This window comes from Haliotis rufescens, unplaced genomic scaffold (genome assembly GCF_023055435.1).
Source record: "Haliotis rufescens isolate VD_foot unplaced genomic scaffold, xgHalRufe1.0.p SCAF_4, whole genome shotgun sequence".
In the NCBI taxonomy this organism is placed as follows: domain Eukaryota; kingdom Metazoa; phylum Mollusca; class Gastropoda; order Lepetellida; family Haliotidae; genus Haliotis; species Haliotis rufescens.
The window spans coordinates 64194322-64211211 of NW_025964112.1; the positions used below are offsets into that span (position 1 = coordinate 64194322).

A 16890-nucleotide genomic window follows, 5' to 3' on the forward strand; every position below is an offset into this window, starting at 1 on the left:
TTGTCAGTGGGTGTCCAGCTTAGGCACAAACACAGGATCTTAAGCGACATTATGGAGTGGCTCGGTCCTTTAATTACTGCCTTCGCCGTGGTAGTGATTTGCGACACAGAGATTCATGGTACGACCCAGAATATGTACCAGACGGATAGGATTATCTTGCAAACGTCACATACTCGTGGGCGCCCTGAACGCTCATGATGTTGCCATGGTAACTGTACGGTTTTGCGATAAGCAAACTTTGCGTGTAATCCCGGTTTCAAGCACTGAAAATGTCACGCAACCGCTCTATTTCAGCTAGCTGTGGTTTAACGTTTACGAGGTTCGGTCGTCAACAAAGTTTTTCACAGTTAAAACACTGCAAGGTTTTTTTTGTTTATTTGTTGTTTAACGCCGAACTCAGCAATATTCCAGCTTTATGACGGCGGTCTGCAAATAATCGAGTCTGGACCAGACAATCCAGTGATTGACATCATGAGCATCGATCCACGCAATTGGGATACGACGACATGCATCATCCAAGTCAGCGAGCCTGACCACCCGATCCCGTTAGTTGCCTTTTACGACAAGCATAGTCGCCTTTTAGGGCAAACCTGGCAAGGGAAAGATGTCATCTGTTGGATGACTCCACGCCCTGCTACATATACAATGACAGGATGGCACGTGCAATTTCTGGGTCATCATGGGTAATCATGACAAGTGCAAGATCCCGAAAAGTCCATGACAATTTTATTTTAATGTGATTTATTTATAGTACACAGGATTGTTCGTCATTTTGTATAGTTAAGTAACTACAGACTACGGGTCTATATACAAGAAAACACATTTCTACAAATCCTTTGGATACGTTAGCCATACTGTGGGACTACTGTCACTTTCTAACGTTTAATTAATCTTAGATATTTCAACCACGGCATGGCACCCTTGATATTTATACACATGGATAAAGTCCTGCAACATCCCCAGGGCTATCAATGTCAAAACGCCACAAATCAATTTGGAAAAGAATATATCAAAATACAATACATTACAATAAAAAAGAAAAATCTAAATCAAATTCTTGATTCTCTGTAGGCAAAGTTAAAGGTTTCGTGGATCGGTTGGAAATCTCTACACGACAGCTGTTTTTGTTTTGTTAGATTCCACCCATACCCGCTGAAGAACGGTGCTGTATGTTCCTCCAGACCGTCTTATCACATGATGCACACATAGAGGAGGCAACTGGCCATGGAACAGTTACAAAACATGAAGTGAGGTATCGTCCTCTGTGTTTAATAAAATTGCGTCACAGCGTAAAAGAACGTACACACTTGAAAATTTGATTTGAGCAAAAAATAAATAAAACGTTAACAAAACGTTACTAGGCTGAAAACAGTCGCTTAAACACCCAACCTTAATGTCCAAAAACACAGTGAGTGAGTATTGCTTTACGCCGCATTTAGCAATGTTCCAGCAATATCACGGCGGGGGACACAAGATGTGGGCTTCACACATTGTACCCATATGGGAATCAGCCCGGGTCTGAAAAAGAACACAACTGTGATACCCATATCAAATACACCACCATCGGATAACCATTTCTTGTTTGGTTAATGTTTCGCCACCAACAAATACTGATGTATACGTTCTTTTGTCTGGCAGTTTAGTAATCAAACACAGATGTTTCATCGGCACATTATTCCCCAGCCGCGTCATACCAAAAGATGTTAAAAGATGGTACTTGTTGTTACCCTGTCTGGCGCTCGGCATTAAAGGGTTAAAACGAGGGCGCGCGCACGCACGCACGCACGCACGTGTATGCACGTGTGCTATATAAGTGCAGGGATCTCAAAACGAGACGAGGATCGGCACATTAATTCATGACCACGATCCACAAAGTATTCTTAGCGCTACGACTATCGTAGATATGGAAATAAACACTAAGCTGTGCTTTCCATGTGTATGTTATGGCTTTGTGTTATCAGTCTGTGAGATTAGAGGCCGCACCTGTTTCTAAAAGACCGTGGACATAGTCCTTTAGGTGAAGAGCTGTTTCCTCGGCGACATCAGTTCAAGCCATGCACATTTTCCTTGTCTTGACCGCAGCCGTCGCTGCCGTTAATGGTACGTACCACTAGAACTGACGCGGTATACACGTGTAGTTACAGTTGCCTGGTCAACATACCAAGTGGTTTCTCCAAGCAGAGACGGGTCATGTGTGCTATTTAATCACCATCCCTGATAGTGACCTTACATCCATGCGCCACGTGTTTCTGGTGGTCTATATAATTCAGTCTGAGGAGTGAGTTAGTATGTTTTTACGCCGCTTTAAGCACTATTCCATCAATATCACGGCGGGAGACACCAGAAATGGGCTTCACACAATGTACCCATGTGGGGAATCAAACCCGGGTCTTTGGCGTGACGAGCGAACGCTTTAACCACTAGGCTACCCCACCGCCCCCGAAATGAGGTGAGGTTAAGTGACATGGTGTTTGACGTCGCGTTAAAGAATATTGCTCTTGTATCATAGCGCTGTGTGTGGCTGCATGTACTGGTTAGTACTTCCGCCGGTTTTATAGTGCTAGCCCAATTAGATACTATGTCGCAGCTTAAGATGGATACCCCACCTAGACACGGTACACTGACTCCGAGTCGACCAGCCGTTGTTTTATCTTAAAATTACCAGGGGATCGAACAACCGACCTTCCGCTCTTCCGTTCTATCCACTAAACCACTGCCTTCATGAAGTTCATGGAACAAATTTGAATGACACAAGTATATTTGTCGCAGTGGATGTGTCTTTTTTGTGGCAGAGGCCCTGAACCCGTAATACCAAACGGTACTATCACACCAAGACAGACATACATGTACTGTCCTTTCGTGTCCTGCTGACTCGATTCAGCGTCAAAACATGTATTAAACGTTTGTTCGTCCTAATCGTTCATCGCTATACTACCGCCCACATGGCACACTGCACTCACTCTGAATGTGTGGCTGCTGGTCGGTGTTGCGGATGGTGATTCTCGTGATTACTGTGACAATACTCCTGTGAGTCAGATGTGATTGTAAACTTGGCATGCTTGTTTGTTTGTTGTTTAACGCCGCACTCAGCAATATTCCAGCTATACGAGGGGCGATTGATAAGTTCTAAGCCTAACAAAGAAAACAAAGTCAGTTTGATACCAAAGCTATTTATTTTTCGACATAGTCCCCTTTAAGGTCAACACACCTCTGCCAGCGATGTTGCAATGCCATTACGCCACTTTTGTAGAAGCCAACTTCTTGGTCACTCAAAAAGTTGTTGACCGCTGTAATGACGTCATCATCTGACTGGAAATAAGTTCCAGCTAAATGCCTTTTCAACTGTGGGAACAGATGATAGTCCGACGGAGCCAAATCAGGTGAATAAGGTGGATGTTGGAGAAGTTCAAAGCCACACTCATGGATTTGGCCATTGCTATCAGTGATGTGTGTGCTGGAGCATTGTCGTGATGATAAAGCACACCTTTCGTCAACTTTCCACGTCGCGTAACTTTGATTTTCTCTCTTAACTATCTCAGAAGTTCCACATAGTAAGCCCCTGTAACAGTACGGCCTTTAAGGAAGCCAGTCCACCATGATCACACCTTCAGAATCTCAAAACACGGATGCCATGACTTCCCAGCTGAAGGCACAGACTCTGTCCTCTTTGGAGTAGGAGATGTGACATGTTTCCACTGTTTAGACTGTTGTTTTGATTCAGGTTCAAAGTGGTGGAACCATGTTTCGTCCATTGTAACAAATCGTTTGAGAAAGTTATTATCTGGATCACCTTAAAAAAGCTTGAGGTTCTCCCTTGAGAGATTCTCTCTTTGACGTTTCTGATCAGCTTTCAACAGTTTGGGGACCCATCGAGCAGAAACCTTGTGCGTTCCTAGAATATCTGTCAGAATGAAATGCACTCGCTCCTGAGAGATGTCCACTAAGTTGGCTATCTGTCGCTGTGTCACTCGTCGGTCGTCCATGACTTTGTCCAGGATTCGCTGCGCCATTTCAGGTGTTGAGGACACAACAGGTGGACCAGGACGGGGTTCATCATCAGTGCTCGATCGCCCACGTTTAAACTCTGCCACCCACTATTTCACTATTGCATATGACGGGGCATCTTCCCCTAGTGTGGATAACATATCCTCATATATGGCATTGGGTGTTAAGCCTTTCTTGTAAAGGTATTTGATAACAGCTCGCTTTTCCTGTTTCTCCATTTTAAGTCATCTCATAACCCCCCTTGCAGTCAATAGCTTATACTAAACTAAATAATGTGTCTAATACAACAATCCTCCTGTGCATGTCACTGTACTTGATCAGTCTATCACCATCACAAAGGAATCTTCCGTACCACACTCCTTCAGAGGTAGGCTCACAATTTATCAATCGCCCCTCGTATAACGGCGGTATGTATATAATCGAGTTTGGGCCAGACAATCCAGTGATTGACATTATGAACATCGATCCACACGTTTGGGATACGATGGCATGTATCAACCAAGTCAGCGAGCCCGGTAAGTCGCCTCTTACGACAAGCATAGCCGCCTTTTACGGCAAGCATGGGTTGCTGAAGACCTATTCGACCCCGGGTCTTCACGGGTTACTTGGCATGTTGGTGCACTGCTAAGACGTATTGTAAACTTTAACCTGTACTTGTTTTTCCACTCAACTTTGAAAATTAGAGGTGTGTGCTCAAAGGCTTTACGTCAAGAAGTAAGTCACTTCTAAACGTATTTACTTGTACATGACGCCTTCCTGGAACTAAGAGATTGAAGGGATTAGCTTCCTGAAACTCAATATCTATGAAGTACTTAATGGAGAACCTACTGTTTGAGACTCTAGTAAACTTGGAAAAGTAAATGCATTTGCTTTAGCCATGATTTAATAATACTATACTTGAATAACCTACTCATATGCTTCCCTGAGGAACACCAGCCTTAAGTTATATATGTTGTCTATAAATGAATTTATTATTATTATTAATATGATAAATAACACTCATGGTTATTGACATGGAAACTTTTATATGTCAATTTGTAATTATATGAATACCAGATTTCGATATTTATTGCCAGTACTTATGGCTTTTAACCAAGAACAAATATTTCGTGGTTTTTTTCAGACGCTTACACATGAATGTGTATGTCATTATAACTCGTACAGATCGCTGTGTTGTGTATTTCGGGTTTATGTTATGTTATTATTGTTACACAATCCCCCACACACCCATCAGACACCAGACATGGTAACTGCGCCCTTGTAACTGTTACAAATAACAAAATGCACCCCACCTTTTCCAAATTCTTTTTTAAAAATAATTCTATTCCTTTTCCAAATTCTGTAACCGCGCTTGAAAAGTATGAAACAGAAACTATTTTCTTTGGAAGGTGATGCGTGTACATCGCACGTGCTGACAGGAACGCACGCGGGAACTCATGGAGTTGGATGCATGAAGGCGAGCTGTTGTGCGGACAACTTCAAGTTGGCCAGTCTCTGCTCGGGAAGTGACGTCTGCTGTTTCAGCCATGACACTTGTGGATGTAGGTATTGTGTGTGTGTGTGTGTGTGTGTGTGTGTGTGTGTCCGTGCGTCCATGCGTGCGTGCGTGTGTGTGTGTGTCTGTCTGACCTTCTGTTCAACTATGACACCTTAGGTGGTGTAGGTTTTGTGTAGGTGTCTGACCCTTCACTTCTACCGTGTCACCTGAAGATGTAGGTATTGTGTAGGTGTCTGACCTTTCACTTCTACCGTGTCACCTGAAGATGTAGGTATTGTGCAGGTGTCTGACCCTTCACTTCTACCGTGTCACCTGCAAATGTAGGTATTGTGCAGGTGTCTGACCCTTCACTTCTACCGTGTCACCTGAAGATGTAGGTATTGTGCAGGTGTCTGACCTTTCACTTCTACCGTGTCACCTGAAGATGTAGGTATTGTGCAGGTGTCTGACCCTTCACTTCTACCGTGTCACCTGAATATGTAGGTATTGTGCAGGTGTCTGACCTTTCACTTCTACCGTGTCACCTGAAGATGTAGGTATTGTGCAGGTGTCTGACCTTTCACTTCTACCGTGTCACCTGAATATGTAGGTATTGTGCAGGTGTCTGACCTTTCACTTCTACCGTGTCACCTGAATATGTAGGTATTGTGCAGGTGTCTGACCCTTCACTTCTACCGTGTCACCTGAAGATGTAGGTATTGTGTAGGTGTCTGACCTTTCACTTCTCCCATGTCACCTGCAGATGTAGGCATTGTGCAGGTGTCTGACCTTTCACTTCTACCGTGTCACCTGAAGATGTAGGTATTGTGTAGGTGTCTGACCTTTCACTTCTACCGTGTCACCCGAAGATGTAGGTATTGTGTAGGTGTCTGACCTTTCACTTCTCCCATGTCACCTGAAGATGTAGGTATTGTGTAGGTGTCTGACCCTTCACTTCTACCGTGTCACCTGCAAATGTAGGTATTGTGCAGGTGTCTGACCCTTCACTTCTACCGTGTCACCTGCAGATGTAGGTATTGTGCAGGTGTCTGACCCTTCACTTCTACCGTGTCACCTGCAGATGTAGGTATTGTGCAGGTATCTGACCCTTCACTTCTACCGTGTCACCTGCAGATGTAGGTATTGTGTAGGTGTCTGACCCTTCACTTCTACCGTGTCACCTGCAGATGTAGGTATTGTGCAGGTGTCTGACACTTCACTTCTACCGTGTCACCCGAAGATGTAGGTATTGTGCAGGTGTCTGACCCTTCACTTCTACCGTGTCACCTGCAGATGTAGGTATTGTGTAGGTGTCTGACCCTTCACTTCTACCGTGTCACCTGAAGCTGTAGGTATTGTGTAGGTGTCTGACCCTTCACTTCTACCGTGAGATGTAGGTTAGAATTGGTCTTCAGTAACCCAAGCTTGTCGTAAAAGGCGACTGACGGAATCGGGTGGTCAGGCTGGCTGACTTGGTTGATGCTTGTCATTGTATCCAAATTGCGTGGATCGATATGCTCGTGATATCAACCACTCGATTGTCTGCTCGACACTCGATTATTTCAGACCACAGTCATATTGCTAGAATATTACTGAGGGCAGCGTTAAACAACAAACAAACTTCAGCGGCGATATAACTAATTATTGGTAACATTTTCAGCTTCAAGCGGCGGCAACTACAACTGCTACGGCGACGTGATGAAGTTACGCCCCGCTGGAGCCAGCGCCAGAACATCCTCGGGCTTAGGGTACTCGGGTAGGTAGGGTGGATAGTGATGTGATTGGTAGGGTGGATATTGATGTGTTGGCTACTGTGATTGGTAGGGTGGATAGTGATGTGTTGGCTACTGTGATTGGTAGGGTGGATAGGGGTACGTTGGCTACTGTGATTGGTAGGGTGGATAGGGGTATGTTTGCTACTGTGATTGGTAGGGTGGATAGTGATGTGTTGGGTGCTGTGATTGATAGGGTGGATAGGGGTACGTTGGCTACTGTGATTGGTAGGGTGGATAGGGGTATGTTGGCTACGGTGATTGGTAGGGTGGATATTGATGTGTTGGCTACTGTGATTGATAGGGTGGATAGTGATGTGTTGGCTACTGTGATTCGTAGGGTGGATAGTGATGTGTTGGCTACTGTGATTGATAGGGTGGATAGTGATGTGTTGGCTACTGTGATTGGTAGGGTGGATAGTGATGTGTTTGGTGCTGTGATTGATAGGGTGGATAGGGGTATGTTGGCTACTGTGATTGGTAGGGTGGATAGTGATGTGTTGGCTACTGTGATTGGTAGGGTGGATAGTGATGTGTTGGCTACTGTGATTGGTAGGGTGGATAGGGGTATGTTGGCTACTGTGATTGGTAGGGTGGATAGTGATGTGTTGGCTACTGTGATTGATAGGGTGGATAGGGGTACGTTGGCTACTGTGAATGGTAGGGTGGATAGGGGTATGTTGGCTACTGTGATTGTTAGGGTGGATAGTGATGTGTTGGCTACTGTGATTGGTAGGGTGGATAGGGGTATGTTGGCTAGGGATGTAGGATGGGTGAGTGTGTGTTAGCTACGCAGGTAAGTAGGATGGGTGGGTGTATGTTAGCCACGCAGGTAAGTAGGATGGGTGGGTGTGTGTTAGCCACGCAGGTAAGTAGGATGGGTGGGTGTCTGTTAGCCACGCAAGTAAGTAGGATGGGTGGGTGTGTGTTAGCCACGCAGGTAAGTAGGATGGGTGGGTGTGTGTTAGCCACGCAGGTAAGTAGGATGGGTGGGTGTATGTTAGCCACGCAGGTAAGTAGGATGGGTGGGTGTGTGTTAGCCACGCAGGTAAGTAGGATGGGTGGGTGTGTGTTAGCCACGCAGGTAAGTAGGATGGGTGGGTGTGTGTTAGCCACGCAGGTAAGTAGGATGGGTGGGTGTGTGTTAGCCACGCAGGTAAGTAGGATGAGCGGGTGTCTGTTAGCCACGGAGGTAAGTAGGATGGGTGGGTGTGTGTTAGCCACGCAGGTAAGTAGGATGGGTGGGTGTATGTTAGCCACGCAGGTAAGTATGATGGGCGGGTGTCTGTTAGCCACGGAGGTAAGTAGGATGGGCGGGTGTGTGTTAGCCACGCAGGTAAGTAGGATGGGCGGTTGTGTGTTAGCCACGCAGGTAAGTATGATGGGCGGTTGTGTGTTAGTCACGCAGGTAAGTAGGATGGGCGGTTGTGTGTTAGCCACGCAGGTAAGTAGGATGGGCGGTTGTGTGTTAGCCACGCAGGTAAGTAGGATGGGTGGGTGTATGTTAGCCACGCAGGTAAGTAGGATAGGTTGGTGTGTGTTAGCCACGCAGGTAAGTAGGATGGGGGTGTGTGTCAGGTGGGTTATGGTACTATTCGGGTCGGTATGGTGGGTGTCTTGGCTACTCAAGTAGGCAGTAATGTCAAGGTGTGAAGCCTATTCTGGTTCGGGTCAATGTATATGTGTAAACATTTATTTCAGTTCGGGAATTTGGGTAGGAAGGAGAGGTAAGGGTAGATGTACTATGTACTATGTACATAATATGCAATACTCTGAAGTTGATTCTGGGTATAGAAGTCCTTGGTGTGTCTTGGTGTGTCTTGGTGCGTCTTGGTGTGTCTAGGTGTGTCTAGGTGTCTAGACCAGACTGCGGGTATGTAAGAACTAAGTCTGCCAGCTTACTTTCCAGGTGTGCAGGCGTCCAATCACATGGTGGACCAGGACTATGCGGAACTCAGCAAGCGGAAGTCCTGCTACGTCCGAGCCGGAGCTAACAACTGTACGTTCAGAGCCGTCAATCCAGCATCGACATTTACAAATCAATCAAGGAAGACAAAAGAAAGTTTCCACATCGGCGTCCAAGGAACAAAAATATACTGAGCTTCCATGATAAGTTATGCTTACACCGTGAAATCGTTTCGTCTTAATTTACGTTGAAGTGGATCAGCATTACTGATGCTGGTACACGAAATTCACCAGTAAATAAGAAGCGTTCTTAAATGACTACTGTGGAAGTGTTCTTGCAGAGTTTGTGACATCTACTATCTCTCTGGCTCCAGGCATCCACCCAGCCGTAGTTGCCGGCGTCGCTAGTCGGGAAACACGGGGCGGAAAGCTGCTGTACAGCACAGGGGGATGGGGCGACCATCACCACGCCTGGGGCATCATGCAGGTGGGTAGGGTATGGAGAAGGGGGCGGGGCAGCAGGCAGGTGGGTACGACGTGCTATAGGGGGCGGGGCATCATGCAGGTGGGTAGGGTATGGAGTACGGGGCGGGGCAGCAGGTAGGTTGGTAGGGCGTGCTATAGGGGGCGGGGCATCATGCAGGTGGGTAGGGTATGGAGAAGGGGGCGGGGCAGCAGGCAGGTGGGTACGACGTGCTATAGGGGGCGGGGCATCATGCAGGTGGGTATGGTATGGAGTAGGGGGCGGGGCAGCAGGCAGGTTGGTAGGGCGTGCTATAGGGGGCGGGGCATCATGCAGGTGGGTAGGGTATGGAGAAAGGGGCGGGGCAGCAGGCAGGTGGGTACGACGTGCTATAGGGGGCGGGGCATCATGCAGGTGGGTAGGGTATGGAGAAGGGGGCGGGGCAGCAGGCAGGTGGGTAGGGCGTGCTATAGGGAGTGGGGCCTAATATAGGGCGTGCTGTAGGGGGTGGAGCATCATTTAGGTGGGTAAGCCTTGCTATAGGGGTAGGGGCATAATTTAGGTGGGTAGGGCGTGCTATAGGGGTAGGAGCATCATTTAGGTGGGTAGGACGTGCTATAGCGGGTGGGGCATCAATTTAGGTGTGAGGGGCCAGCTATAGGGGGTGGGGCATGATACAGGTTGGTGGGGTGTGCTATTGGTCCTATTGCTAAGATAGGGCGTGCTATATGGTTGGGGCTTCATGTAGGGGGGTAGGGCGTGCTGTAGGGGTGGGTCTTCTTGCAGGTGGGTAGGGTGTGCTGTAGGGGGTAGGGCGTCACGTCACGTTATAAATATGGAAAATGCATAAACATGTGTGGAAGCCTGTCTCGATCTGGCGTGACCTTGCAATATGAGTGTGAAACCTTCCGCGGCAACCTAGATGTTCACTCTTGGACAGCAAACCGCAATGATAAAACAAACTTAATTAAAACTTCATTGACATAATATGTTTTGGAGTCAATGAAGGTTACTAAGGTTACATAAACAGATGTATGACAGTTGTCTCCCATTTCCCCATTTCCAGTGTGATGTGTTTGCTTCCGGTCTGGGCTCCACGTGCCAGAAGTACGCGTGGGATAGCTGTGACCATATCGACCAGATGACCCGTGTCATCCTTGTGCCCTACATCAAGCAGGTGAAGGCCAAGCACCCGACATGGTCACCCGAACAACAAATGCAAGGTATACTCTATTGGTTGTTTAACCGCGGGGGGCGGTTGGGTAGCCTAGTGGTTAAAGCGTTCGCTCGTCACGCCGAAGACCCGGGTTCGATTCCCGACATGGGTACAATGTGTGACATTTCTGTTGTCCTCCGCCGTATTATTGCTGGAATATTGCTCAAGAGGCGTAAACCCATACTAACACACTCACTCATTTAACCGTGGTGTCATGAGGCTGCAGTTTCAGTATCACATTCTGTGTTATACCATCCCTGGACACTCAAAAGTCAAGGGTGTTCACATCAGCATAATCCACGGGAGTCAAGTTCCGCAGGGCGTTATGGTAACCAGGGTAACGCGAAGTAACAGCCATTCGGCTGTGGGTTTGATTACACAGATCTTAGATTGTTTTCAAAGCGCTGTACGTGTCATTATTATTTGAATCGTAGACATGGAATACCTCTTCTAATAATGAAAAACAAATGGACGCATTTTGTTTAATCTGATAAATCGTGACATTTCAAGCCGATGCCTTGAAACAGTAGCAACTATACATTTGTGCGTTTCATCTGTAGGAGGTGTGTCGGCCTATAACGCTGGGGTTGGCAACGTTGCTACATGGGCACACCTCGACGTCGGAACAACTGGCAGCGACTACAGTAATGACGTCATTGCACGTGCACAACACCTTATAAAGCAACATGGTTGGTGATCTGGTACTGAGTTAAACAGGATATTGTTTTGATCGTAATAAATATTCAGACAAATACGTCAGTGTCCGTCCGGTATTTTGACTGAGTGGTTTCAGAACAGAAATGATGCAATTAAACACTACGTTCTCGTATGTGTAACACCAATTTATTGTTAAGCCAGGAATTCAATGTAATCCGCCCTGTAATGTTCCACAAGACAGCACACGTTTATATGACTGAGTTTAGTTGAAACCCGGTGAAGACGTTCCACCCCGACTCTGTCCTGAGCTGCCCAGATGCATTCTGGTCTGCCCGAACCCACACTCGGTCCCCGGGGTCGAGATTTAGAGTAATGCTTACTGACCCCTGTCCATCACCGGAAGTGGCCAGGGACGCAATTCGGGAGACCACGAGGCCGTTTTTCACAACGCCTGTCGTGAGCGCTGTGTTTGAATCTGCTCTGATTGTTGCGCTGAAGTAGTGGATGCCGTAGAAGAGCGCCGTGAAGACGCCGTTGGAGGAGTTGTAGGCCCCTGCGGTGTTGAGAAGGACGTTGTCGAAAACGATGGTGGCGTTTCCCGTTAGTTGACCGGATGTTGTCAGGGTGGCAGCGAAGGACACTCCACCTGCTACACCTGAGGAGAACACGACCTGCAGGTGATTGTCAACAAGGAGCAGTTAAAATGTTGGAGACACAAGCTGGGTTGAAAACTGATATCAAACGTCCTCGTTTCTAACAAACTTATCAAAATAGAGTTTCAAAGCTCTGCTTAACATACATCTTTATGTGACAAATGTTTATGTTTCACAGTTTAATCCGAAGTTGGAGTCTAGTTTTTGAAAACCCCAAAGAATTAGATCCTTTCCTCTAAAGAGACGAAATATGCCCCTTTAGCTGATACTTCCGCAAATCAGCCAGTGTATTTCCACGCCACCCCTACTGAATACAAATTCCACAAACATTGTCTTGTAATATATAAATCTATAACATCATCTTTCGGTATCAGCTATTTCTTCGCCATCCTATTTCTATTAAAAATACTGCCACGCCATCTATCGTGCACCAAACGTGTCCGACGCCATCTACCCTGCATCACACGTGTCTAAACGTCACCCTACCTGTATAACAACCACTTCAACGCCATCTATCCTGCATCTCTCATGTCTCCACGCCATCTTTCCTGCATCACAAGTGTCCCACGTCATCCTACCTGTATAACAACCACTTCAACGCCATCTATCCTGCATCTCTCATGTCTCCACGCCTTCTATCCTCCATCACACGTGTCTCCACGCCTTCTATCCTCCATCACACGTGTCTCACGTCATATATCCTGCATTACTCGTATCTCACGCCATCTATCCTCCATTACACATGTCTCACGCCATCTATCCTCCATCACACGTGTCTCACGCCATCTATCCTCCATCACACATGTCTCACGCCATATATCCCGCATCACACGGGTCTCCACGCCTTCTATCCTCCATCACACGTGTCTCACGACATCTATCCCCTATCACACGTGTCTCACGCCTTCTATCCTCCATCACACGTGTCTCACGCCTTCTATCCTCAATCACACGTGTCTCACGCCTTCTATCCTCCATCACACGTGTCTCACGCCTATTATCCTTCATCACACGAGTCTCACGTCATCTATCCTCCATCACACGAGTCTCCACGCCATCTATCCTCCATCACACGTGTCTCCACGCCTTCTATCCTCCATCACACGTGTCTCCACGCCTTTTATCCTCCATCACACGCGTCTCACGCCTTCTATCCTCCATCACACGTGTCTCACGCCATCTATCCCCTATCACACGAGTCTCACGCCTTCTTTCCTCCATCACACGTGTCTCACGCCTTCTATCCTCCATCACACGTTTCCCACGCCATCTATCCCCCATTACACGTGTCTCCACGCCTTCTATCCTCCACCACACGTGTCTCACGCCATCTATCCTCCATCACACGTGTCTCACGCCTTCTATCCTCCATCACACGTGTCTCACGCCTTCTATCCTCCATCACACGAGTCTCACGCCTTCTATCCTCCATCACACGTGTCTCACGCCTTCTATCCTCCATCACACGTGTCTCACGTCATCTATCCTCCATCACACGTGTCTCACGCCTTCTATCCTCCATCACACGTGTCTCACCCCTTATATACTCCATCACACGAGTCTCACGCCTTCTATCCTCCATCACACGTGTCTCACGCCTTCTATCCTCCATCACACGTGTCTCACGCCTTCCACCCCCTATCACACGTGACTCACGCCATCTTTCCTCCATCACACGTGTCTCACGCCATCTATCCCCTATCACACGTGTCTCACGCCATCTTTCCTCCATCACACGTGTCTCACGCCATCTATCCTTCATCACACTTGTCTCACGCCTTCTATCCTCCATCACACGTGTCTCACGCCATCTATCCTCCATCACACGAGTCTCACGCCATCTATCCTCCATCACACGTGTCTCACGTCATATATCCTGCATTACTCGTATCTCACTCCATCTATCCACCATTACACATGTCTCACGCCATCTATCCTCCATCACACGTGTCTCACGCCATCTATCCTCCATTACAAGTGTCTCACGTCATCTATCCTCAATCACACGTGTCTCACGCCATCTATCCTCCGTCACACATGTCTCACGCCATCTATTCTGCACCTCACGCTATCTATCCTCCATCACACGTGTCTCACGTCATCTATCCTCAATCACACGTGTCTCACGCCATCAATTCTGCACCTCACGCCATCTATCCCCCATCACACGTGTCTCACGCCATCTATCCTCCATTACACATGTCTCACGCCATCTATCCTCCATCACACGTGTCTCACGCCATCTATTCTGCACCGCACGCTATATATCCTCCATCACAGGTGTCTCACGCCACTATCCCGCATCAAACGTGTCCCACACCAACTATCCTGCATCACACGTGTCTCACGTCATCTATCCTGCATCACACGTGTCCCACGTCTCTATCCGGCATCATACGTTTCTCACGCCATCTATCCAGCATCACACATGTCTCACGCCACTATCCCGCATCACACGTTTCTCACGCCATCTATCCTGCATCACACGTGTCTCACGCCACCTATCCTGCATCACACGTGTCTCACGCCATCTATCCTTCATCACAAGTGTCTCACGCCATCTATCCTTCATCACAAGTGTCTCACGCCACCTATCCTGCATCACACGTGTCTCACGCCATCTATCCTGCATCACACGTTTCTCACGCCATCTATCCAGCATCACACATGTCTCACGCCACTATCCTGCATCACACGTTTCTCACGCCATCTATCCTGCATCACACGTGTCTCACGCCATCCATCCCGCATCACACGTGTCTCACGCCATCCTACCTGTGTCGACTCTCTTGTTCTCTATGGCGTGCACCCTCTGCTCTAGTTTGTGTACTCCCTCCTCGTGACACACCCCTGGGGATCTGTCGCCACTGACACGGGGCAGATAAACACCAGCAGCCACAGAACGCTGCCCATGATCATGTACCCCTGATGGTGGTCAGGGAGTTGATGCACTCGCAATGATGCTCACTTCTTACATCACCGTCAGGATACTGACACTATTAGCGTCCTCGTGTGGGGCATACCAGCGTCCAGGTCGGTTTCTACAACACAGAGGTTCTGTGTAACTGACCTAGTGACAACTCACTGGACCCGTTCCACAAAGCGATCTCAGGGCTAATATGTTCCAGTATGGAGACGACATTAGCGCTTTGTGCAACGGGGCCCTGGTCAACTCGGATTATACCCAAAGAATCTCGCGCTGTATTTCTATGCAGGTTATTCTACTACCTTACATCTCTTACCTTATCTTTTATCCATCGTGTTTTTCTATGCAGATGCAGTTTTAAATATTTTCACCATTTGTGGACTCTCTGAGTGTGTGGCGTTCTCCCTCAGGTTTATGGCACTCGATTCGCTGTGAAGAGTTGCGTCCCTTGGGCACGCCAGAAACCTATGATTGTGGGTTCGAATCCCGGTTCGCCCAAATTATGTTTGTAGGTTTGTCAGCACCATACCCGTGCTCATGGGTTTCACCGAAGTGGTAAACATCTTAGACCTGCATCACTTCGGGCTTTCCTTCCACATTAAGCTGACACGCCGCGATATAACTGGAATACTGTTAAAAGCGGCGTTAAACCCAACTCACTCACTCACTCACTCATCTCACCCCAACTCTAGATTAGTGATTTCATTGGTATGTGTTTCCTGTTTGTCTTGTATTGAACACTCTCGTTCGTGTCCGTATTGTTTGCTGAAACTAGATCTGGACGTGTAAACAAAGTGACTATTTCAAGGTTATTGCATGTGCATATTTAGGAATATTGACAGTTGGCCTCAGTTTGAAACATCCGAAATGCATATCGCTATTTCCCATGCCTCGTGCATTACAATAGTTCTAGGTCTGAATGTTTCTGTTCCTGAATAGACGACTTAGCTACGAAACGCCATCATCAACTTTCGTTTTCATAATTTCAACTAGGTCTACGAAGAGTAAAAGGATAAGTCACTAATTAGCATCATTGTCGGGCACCTGTCGACACAATCATGTTCTTCCACAGTCACCAATTAGCATCATTGTCGGACACCTGTCGACACAATCATGTTCTTCCACAGTCACCAATTAGCATCATTGTCGGACACCTTTGATACAATCATGTTCTTCCACAGTCACCAATTAGCATCATTGTCGGGCACCTGTCGACACAATCGTGTTCTTCCACAGTCACCAATTAGCATCATAGTCGGACACCTGTCGACACAATCGTGTTCTTCCACAGTCACCAATTAGCATCATTGTCGGACACCTGTCGACACAATCATGTTCTTCCACAGTCACCAATTAGCATCATTGTCGGACACCTGTCGACACAATCATGTTCTTCCACAGTCACCAATTAGCATCATTGTCGGACACCTGTTGATACAATCATGTTCTTCCACAGTCACCAATTAGCATCATTGTCGGACACCTGTTGACACAATCATGTTCTTCCACAGTCACCAATTAGCATCATTGTCGGACACCTGTCGACACAATCATGTTCTTCCACAGTCACCAATTAGCATCATTGTCGGACACCTGTCGACACAATCATGTTCTTCCACAGTCACCAATTAGCATCATAGTCGGACACCTGTCGACACAATCATGTTCTTCCACAGTCACCAATTAGCATCATTGTCGGACACCTGTCGATACAATCATGTTCTTCCACAGTCACCAATTAGCATCATTGTCGGGCACCTGTCGATACAATCATGTTCTTCCACAGTTCAATTGGGCACCTGGGCACTAGCATATA

At 47.3% G+C, this 16890-nt stretch overlaps 2 protein-coding genes across 2 annotated transcripts in view; one reads left to right on the forward strand and one right to left on the reverse strand.

Moving 5' to 3' along the window:
- Positions 1-1964: 1964 nt before the first annotated feature.
- On the forward strand, positions 1965-11592 carry LOC124152898 (glycine, glutamate and proline-rich protein-like). The gene is made up of 7 exons (XM_046525977.2): positions 1965-2100; positions 5394-5546; positions 7143-7238; positions 9164-9253; positions 9534-9646; positions 10689-10845; positions 11399-11592. The coding sequence occupies exons 1-7, from the start codon at positions 2055-2057 to the stop codon at positions 11533-11535; spliced, it is 792 nt and encodes a 263-aa protein (XP_046381933.1). The 5' UTR covers positions 1965-2054; the 3' UTR covers positions 11536-11592.
- A 70-nt stretch (positions 11593-11662) lies between these two features.
- Positions 11663-16890, reverse strand: part of LOC124152880 — a 28393-nt gene continuing 23165 nt past the window's right edge. The window contains exons 2-3 of the mRNA XM_048381616.1: positions 14924-15073; positions 11663-12150 (exon numbers count right to left, since the gene is read on the reverse strand). Coding sequence (XP_048237573.1) covers positions 11744-12150; positions 14924-15073 — 557 coding nt within the window. The 3' untranslated portion in view covers positions 11663-11743. The remainder of the gene's footprint in view (positions 12151-14923; positions 15074-16890) is intronic.

Coding starts and splice junctions, on each gene's coding strand:
- LOC124152898 (XM_046525977.2), top strand. CDS start 2,055: ATGCACATTTTCCTTGTCTTGACCGCAGCCGTCGCTGCCGTTAATG. Junction 9,254..9,533: donor CCGAGCCGGAGCTAACAACT/GTACGTTCAGAG, acceptor CTCTGGCTCCAG/GCATCCACCCAGCCGTAGTT. Junction 10,846..11,398: donor ACCCGAACAACAAATGCAAG/GTATACTCTATT, acceptor TTTCATCTGTAG/GAGGTGTGTCGGCCTATAAC.